This window comes from Perissodus microlepis, chromosome 8 (assembly GCF_051167445.1).
Source record: "Perissodus microlepis isolate ML-2025 ecotype Zambia chromosome 8, ASM5116744v1, whole genome shotgun sequence".
Classification (NCBI taxonomy): Eukaryota; Metazoa; Chordata; class Actinopteri; order Cichliformes; family Cichlidae; genus Perissodus; species Perissodus microlepis.
This window is the reverse complement of record NC_140468.1, coordinates 21772439-21780428: the sequence shown is the minus strand read 5'-3', so window position 1 is coordinate 21780428 and position 7990 is coordinate 21772439. Positions and strand designations below refer to the sequence as shown.

Here is a 7990-nt window from a genome sequence, read left to right as displayed (position 1 = left end):
AAAACAATCACTGTTCAAACAGGTTCTTTCTTTTCAGTGACATATTTATATATGTTACTGAAAAGAAAGAACCTGTAGATTGGTTTTGGACAGTTTACTTGGCCTGAAGTGGAGAGTCTGGTGACAAGCTTTTAATGCCTTTCTCAGTGAAACTGGCTTTGGAGCAACCCTGCAGAGTTGCACCATCATCATGGGAAGATTACAAATTTTTGTGGTGTCTCACTGAAAGTTTAGCTATAAATAAAACATTATGTATTTAAATTAGAAAATAATCAGGTTCAGCCAAACCTTTCCACAGAATACAGAGTTTTCCAGGTTCATGAATCAACTTCGGTCTGCTAAATTCCAAGTTATTGCACTATTTTGTTCTTTAAAGCTTCCACTTACAAAATGTTTTAAAACATAAGTTCCCCTTCTTTAACACAGTTCAGAATGAATCTTTGCAACTATAAACCTCAGAAACAGAAGATCACGTTCATCTTGCTGCATAGATGAATCATAACGAACTTTGAGGGTTTTTTGGGTCTTTATATGCATAGATAATACGCATTATATTTTGTCAACCATTGCACTTGAATATTTTCAGTTTTATTTTTTTAATTTGCATCCCCGCATCCTCACCCGCTGCCACCAGCAGCACCACCGTCACTTCGCAGGCAAACGAGGCTTTTCTGCCCGACATTATCTTCATCCAGACTCCGCTGGAAAGGAAGCTGAAATGACGGATGCGATCATGGGAGAGGTAGCAGGGGATAGTTTATTTACATCGGAAGAGGCTCTGTAAGTTTAGAGGGAAGCCGATGCGTGTGTCTCCCTCTACTTTCACGGACCCCCTCCTCCTCCGCTGGCAGAAATTTATAAAGAACAAAAAATCTGACGAGGGAGGGAGGGGGGTTGATATACGCCGAGGCTGAAATCGAGAGGCGAACCCAGGGAAAGAGGAGTAATTCGTACCCGTGACTTTCCCCCTCTTAGTCCCCCAAAAGGAGGGGGAAAAGTCGCAATATTGGAAACGGAAAGGAATGAGGTTCTAAAGGTGTGAAAACGACTGCAATTGTGGATACTTTATATATTTTTATTTCGAAAAAATATGGCCGAGAACGTTCTGGACTCTGGCCCGCCTTCAGCCAAGAGGCCTAAACTCTCCTCTCCGGCACTTTCCGCGTCCGCCAGCGATGGAAACGGTAAGTACTGGCTCAGGTTATAATTTGGTTTGGTGTTATTCGTTGAGTTTTTTGTTTTTGAACGGCTTGTGGTTACTTAAAAGAGGAGGGAAACGCGGGATTACGCTTCTGTTTTTGTCGTAGCTTGCTAATGTTAGCGTGCTAGTAGTGAGTGTGTGTACGTGAAGAAACGCTCCCCGTCTAGCTCGCATGCTAACAGCCATTTTAGCCGGAGGTAGCTACTAGCCATTCAGCTAGCGCTAGGCTAGCCCACTTGAACGCGGATCCTGTCCTGACGGTCCCGTGTCTAATGACTACTTTAGCCGGGCTGTTTGTAACCCCATTGCCAGTCAAACTTACGATGAAGTTTCTTGGTGTCATAGAGTTGCCTTAAATTGACAGCCATGTATACGTACTGCTATTCTGTACTCGAGTTTTTAGGCTGCTAGGGTTTAAAACAACCTTGTTTTGCCCCATCATAACTCGGATCCTTTCTTAACTGCCGTAAGTCATCGTTAATGATGTTAGCGAAGACAGAGGTTGCAGACGGTGGTGCTGCTAGCCTGGTGAGAGCTAAATTTAGGCCCACGGGTCCGACTGATTGTTAAGCTCAAACTGCCATTGTTGGTACGTTTTTTTTTCTGCGTGTGTGTGTGTGGATGGCGTGTGGCAGCAGCTGGAATAGTGGCCCGAGAACGAAACGGTGGAGCATGGACACAGCGCCATGCCTAACCACCGAGCTGCTAACCAGAAAGCCCAGTTAGTGACCGAATACTACTACACGCACGAAATATTCACCCAGATTTCATCACTTAGACATTCACTCAGTCGTTACACCAAAGCCAGCTGCGTCTCTGCCCGCCTGCTCGGCAATAAGAGAGACCATTACGGTTAAATTAGTCAGGCACTGCACACATTTCCGTCACCTTGCAAAGTATATATCGATGACAGACGCATTACTGCCAAAAGATAAACACGATTTGAGGATGTAATTAACTGCACTCAAAATTATTCTTCGTGTCACTGCCCTGAAGTGTGGTTGTTGCCGAAAGATGCTTCCCGTTGATGTCTCCAGTTGTCTTTAAATCGTAGCATTAATTGAACTGCAGATTATTTTCATGGATGGTAGGTCTATTTGAAAAAGCATTTGGTCTACCAAACAACAAGAAATAGTAAAGGTGCTACCTAAATACCTTAGTTAGTTCAGATAGCTCCCAAAACCCAAACTTTAACATTTACAGCAATGCAATACTTAAAACAAACAAACAAACAAAACTATTACTCAAATGTCATAGCACTGAACCAGTGAACCCGTTGCATTTGTATTTTAAATAAGGCTTAAGTAATTATTTGTCTAATATTTCTGCTTCCTGAGGGGAAAAAGTTAAGTGTGGACAGAATAAAAGCATGTTTCAAATGTTTGTGAGCTGCAGTGAATTTATGTTTAACTTAGTTATGTTTAATTGCTGACTGCCACATTTCTTTGTAATGTGTCAGATAACTAACTGATTGTAATGTGTATGTTACACATTACTTGGTAATGTGTAGCATAAAAATTGTTTGACTGAACGGAATATAGCCTGCTAAAGCTTGGATTGCTGTTCTCACTAGAAAGAATTTATCCCAGGTCCCTGTGTATCTTACCAATTTTTGTGGCCTTACTTTGATGAAATAGTCCATTCGTCAGCCTGTCTGTGCAACACTTTGAATGTCTTTACTGATCAGAGACTCTTTCTGCAAACTTGGGTAGTAAGGTTAGTTTTAAATCACACATCACACTGTTGGTTTACTGTTCTTGCTTGGATACAAAGCCTGCCACTAAAAACTTAACTGTCTCTGCAGATAGTAGATAGTACAGTAGATACTACAGATTTTTTTTCTCTCTCTTGACTAGAAGTGGTGGTTATTATTGTCCCTCACTTTGCTTCATTCAGCATTGTTGGTCATTGTTGGTTAGCTGCTATACTTTGTCTGTCATGCCATTTTCTCTTTTACAAAATGTGTTAGACTCACAAGATGCATAGTGCGTCAAATGAATATCGTCCTACTCGTGCCACAGCTGATCACACTTTTGGTCATTTCATATGGAGGGAAAAATGCTTAGACAACACTGTTTTTATTTTATTCATCATATAAGTTTGTCAGGTTGCCCACCTCAAAATCATTTACTGGTTCGGTGCTCAGTGTTGTTGCATTGGATAGTATGGTTTTTAATTTCTGATGTGAGAAAACTGGTCATGCATGATCAGCTTTCATAAATTTTTGATGTCAAGCAAGTGATCACATTTTCACTTGGTCATGCTTAAATATGATGGATTATACCAGCTTAACATAGCTGTGGTCCCTGTTGTCGTCCTCCTCGCTCTTTCTCTGCTTTTTTTTTGCCTTCCTGAACTTGCCTTTCTTCATTTCAGATTTCGGATCTCTTTTTGAATTGGAGCACGACCTCCCAGATGAGCTCATCAGCTCCAATGAACCAGGTCTGGTCAATGGCGGGGACCCTAACCAGCTGCACACCACTCTAGGAGGAGGACCGGCATTGTTGGGCCCTGGAGGCGGTGGTGGAGGGGCAGGAGGATTGGGTCTTGGGCTTGGCCATGGTCCTGGGGGAGTTGGTGGAGGGCAGGATGCAGTGGCCAAGCATAAACAGCTGTCAGAGCTTTTGCGTGCGGGGGCAACACCCTCAACTCAGCCGGGGCACCAAGGAGCCATGGGTAGCCCAGGAGGCCCCGCTGCCATGGGGCAGCACTTAGCGAACATGAAGGCGTCCCCTGGTCAGGGGCCTCAGCAGATGATGGGCCAAGGACAACACCTTTCCCCTCAGCAGCAGGCCAACATGATGCAGCAGCAGAGTGCTGCAGGTGGAATGATCAGGACCATGATGGGAGCACAGCAGAAAGGCAGTAATGGACAGCAGCAGCCAGGCATGATTGGGAACCAGGTGATTAATGGCTCTCCAAGGATGGGCTTCGGCAATCAGGGGATGGTCGGTGGCAGCAACCTTTTGGCTGAGACCCTACAGCAGCCGGGAGCTGGGGGCCAGGCTGGGATAAGAGGCCAGCAGCCTGGAGCAATGAACAAGGTAGGCAGTGCTTCAGTTACAGATTTTTTTTTTTTTTTTTTTTTTTTTAAAGGAAAAAAAATCTATATTTGCAAGAAGCTTGCAAATGCAAAATAGTGGAAATTAACCCTTGCATACACTTAGTCTTATTTGCCTTAATAGTAATTTGTTCATCTGTGAGGTAATTTTCTAAATAAGACTGAATTTTCTTCAGCCTTACAATTTCAAAACTTAAGAATTTAAGCAGGCATAGATGTATAATTATGAAAGGTGTTCTCACGTTTTTTCATTGTTAACAAAGTTCTATTTAGAGACACTTAGAGTTAAGACATAATGTTTAGGTGCACAAGAAATTCTCAAATCCTGTTTTTATTTCTTAGAATTTCTTATTCTTTGCTGCGGACTTCAGTTTGTTCTCAGATGGTTAAAGGCTCATGGTTGTATTTGTTTATTTTAATAAACGTAAGTAGTGCACTTGGGTTTGTCTTTTTTTGAGTCCATCTGTGTGATTGACAGTCCCACAGGAGTGATGGTAAAATGTTGCAGCTGCAGGTACTGGTGATGAAGATGATTCACTGTGGTAGAGCTACTGATGGTTGATTTTTACCCAATCAAATGCAATGAGTGGGATTCCTGGTTAGGAATAGGTTAAAGGAAAAGCTCAGATGAGCTTGTGCTGGCCTCCTCAGTGTGGAGGGAGAAAAGAGAATTGCATCAGAATTGCTGTTGCATTCTCTCCTACTGTGAATTGCTGTTTTCGTTTGTTTCAGGTCGTATTCTAATGATATGGTTAAAACATTTTCTATCTCCACTACTGTGAGATTTCATTGACTTAGTTGCTCCTTTTTAACTTTCGGTCTTATAAAGTTCATGGTTTGAGGAAATATCCACAAATCCAGCTTATTTAACAACTGAGACTTGGGTTCTTGAGACTTGATTACACAACAAGATTATTTGGTAAAATAAGAGCACAACGTGCTGGCATGTATAGAGCTCAGATGCTCAAGTCATCCTCATATCAGTGACATGCAGTTTAACAAAAAGAAGGCATAGAATAATTTTAAGTCTTGTTTTATCCTTGTCTTCATTATTGACACAAACATTTCTCTTTTTCAAAAAATTAAAATGACTTGTATTTTCATTTGCTAGATGGGGATGATGGGGAATCCAGGGGGGCCGTTTGGAGGCCCATATGGAAGTCAAGGGAATCAAGGTCTGGGAGGCGCAGGGCTGGGCCCTCAGCTCCAGAACAAAGGTTCCATGGCTAATAGCATGGCCCAGTTCAATGTGGACAAGAAGAACCAGCCCATGCAAGGAATGGGCACCATGGTAAGGAAGAGATGATCAAGAGAATGTTCCTAATAAATAAGTTGTATTCTGGTCCGTGTTATGAATTAGTAGATTACTATAAACTCTAGGACAGTACCAGATACTGATGCTGGTTGATAGCCAGTAGTGATGAAAATGTTTTCTGTTATTTTATTTTTATCAAATTGTATCAGTGAATCAGAAGATTTTCATTTAAAAAACAAAACAAAAAACAAAACAAACAACTTGTATGTTTAAAATATTTTAGTTCTCCATCATACTGGTTGTGAGCGTTTAGGAAAAATTGATGTGAAAGAGTCAGACAACACAGATATCTGTCAAATCTATCATTTAATCTCCCAACACAATCAGAAACTAGATTACCTCTTCTTGCTGCATTACCTCTTCATGTCCTGTCATTTGACTTGAGCACTCAGTACTCTAGTATTGCTGTAAACACCATCCTTTTATTTTCATCCTCCACCTCCTCTTCCATTTTTACTCCCTCTAATCTTCTGCCTTCTCTTTATTCTGTTTCTTTTCTTTTATTTCCTCCGTCTCACCTTGTCTTGTTGTCGCCCACTTTCTTTCCAGGGCACACAGCAGTCACAGACAGGTGTGGGTGGTCCCACAGGTGCACCTGTGGGAGGAGCCCCCGGGATGGTGCCGGGCGCTCAAGCAGTTGGTACCCAGGTTTCTGCAGCATCCGCTGCAGCTGGAGCACCGCCCACAGCTGACCCTGAAAAACGCAAGCTAATCCAGCAGCAACTGGTACTCCTGCTACATGCACACAAGTGCCAGCGGCGGGAACAGGCCAATGGTGAAGTCTGGCAGTGCAACCTGCCCCACTGCCGGACTATGAAGAATGTCCTCAACCATATGACTCACTGCCAGGCTGGGAAGTCCTGTCAGGGTAAGTAGAAAGGATGCTGCATATCCTCCTGGAAACACTGGATAAAATAATCCCTTCTGTAGCTGTCAAGCTGGCAACGTTCCTCGTAATGAAAGTATATCTCACCTATTAAAATGGTTTAGTGCTTAAGCACATGAAGCTTAATTTTATTATGCTACCTGATTTTTGAGAGTAGTACTTAAGAAAAAAAAAAACAGCCCCCCCCCCTCCTTCTCTAATACACCTCCATTTCCCAACTCCTGATTCCATATCTGTTTTTCCTCATTGACCAACAGTTGCTCACTGTGCATCATCGAGGCAGATCATCTCCCACTGGAAGAATTGCACGCGACATGATTGTCCTGTCTGCCTGCCGCTGAAGAATGCCGGGGACAAGAGGAACACGCAGTGTGAGTGTCTGTATCCGACCAAACAAAATAATATACCTTCCTTCATACCATTGGATAAATTTTTTAGATACTGTGCTGTTATCATTATCAATATATTTACACATTTATATTGTGTAAATATATTAATAATGACAAAGTTTGATGTTCAGAATCAGAATACTTTGTTAATCCCGAAGGAAATTAGGGGTTAATGTTCTAATGCTGGTAATGTAAGTATGATTTTGTACTGGGTTTGAAATGACAGCGTTGTTTTGAATATACTAGTCAGTATTATATTATAGCACAAAAACATAATAATTTTTGCTGAATTTTCTATAAGTATTCAGTAAATGATTTATTTATTTTTTTTAATTCTAAGCTGATTTTATTTATTCATAACTTTTGGTTTTTGTGTTCTTACAGCTCTACTTGCAGGGGCTGCTACAGGACTAGGCAGCTCACTTGGTACAATCCCTGGTAGCCAACCAAGTGCTCCCAATCTCAATCAGCCGAGCCAGATTGATCCCAGCTCTATAGAAAGGGCCTATGCTGCTCTGGGCCTCACCTACCAAGGGAACCAAATCCAGGCTCAGACTTCCCAGACTAACATGCCCAACCAAGGCCTTCAAGGGCAGGCTGGTGTGAGGCCTCTGAACCCAATGGGTGAGTTTAGTTTATTTTCAGTAAAAAGACATGAATTGTCTGCTCTTTTACAGCTTAATGCTGAGCATTTCTTTTTTTTAATGCCAGCAAGCGGTTAGGACCTTCAGCTTTCAGAATGAGTGAATTGTATACTTAAAGTGGCTTTTCAAAAGCTGTTTATCGCTGGTGGGAGCTATGAAGATAGCTATATAAAATTGTTTGTCAGATGTCTCCAGGAAAAATAATCATCTCAAGAATATGTTCCATGCTATGTAGCTAATCCTAACCCCTGGACATGTTGAAAAACATGTCCAGGCAAAAGCTTGTCCATTGTGTCCTATTGTTAGGATGACACTGAGAATAAACATATATAATTTCCTTTCTTTTCTATGCGGTGTAGGTGTGAATCCTATGGGAGTGAATGGAGGTGTGGGTGCTTCCCCTCAGAGCCAGCAAGCTAGTCTACTGCAAGATACAATGATGCATCTTAATATGAACAACCAGGGGTAAGAACAAACACAAAGGCTTTATTGTA

At 41.9% G+C, this 7990-nt stretch overlaps 1 protein-coding gene across 5 annotated transcripts in view; it reads left to right on the top strand.

The window, feature by feature from the left end:
* The first annotated feature begins 640 nt into the window (after nt 1-640).
* ep300a (EP300 lysine acetyltransferase a) overlaps nt 641-7990 on the top strand; it is a 30124-nt gene continuing 22774 nt past the window's right edge. For 2 of the 5 annotated variants that reach the window (XM_084938220.1, XM_084938217.1), the window contains exons 1-7: nt 642-1184; nt 3578-4245; nt 5374-5553; nt 6127-6445; nt 6721-6834; nt 7237-7476; nt 7856-7961. In XM_084938220.1, coding sequence (XP_084794346.1) covers nt 1091-1184; nt 3578-4245; nt 5374-5553; nt 6127-6445; nt 6721-6834; nt 7237-7476; nt 7856-7961 — 1721 coding nt within the window. In that variant the 5' untranslated portion in view covers nt 642-1090. Of the gene's footprint in view, nt 1185-3577; nt 4246-5373; nt 5554-6126; nt 6446-6720; nt 6841-7236; nt 7477-7855; nt 7962-7990 lie in introns of all 5 variants that reach the window. The other 3 variants (XM_084938218.1, XM_084938216.1, XM_084938219.1) reach the window with 2 other exon arrangements.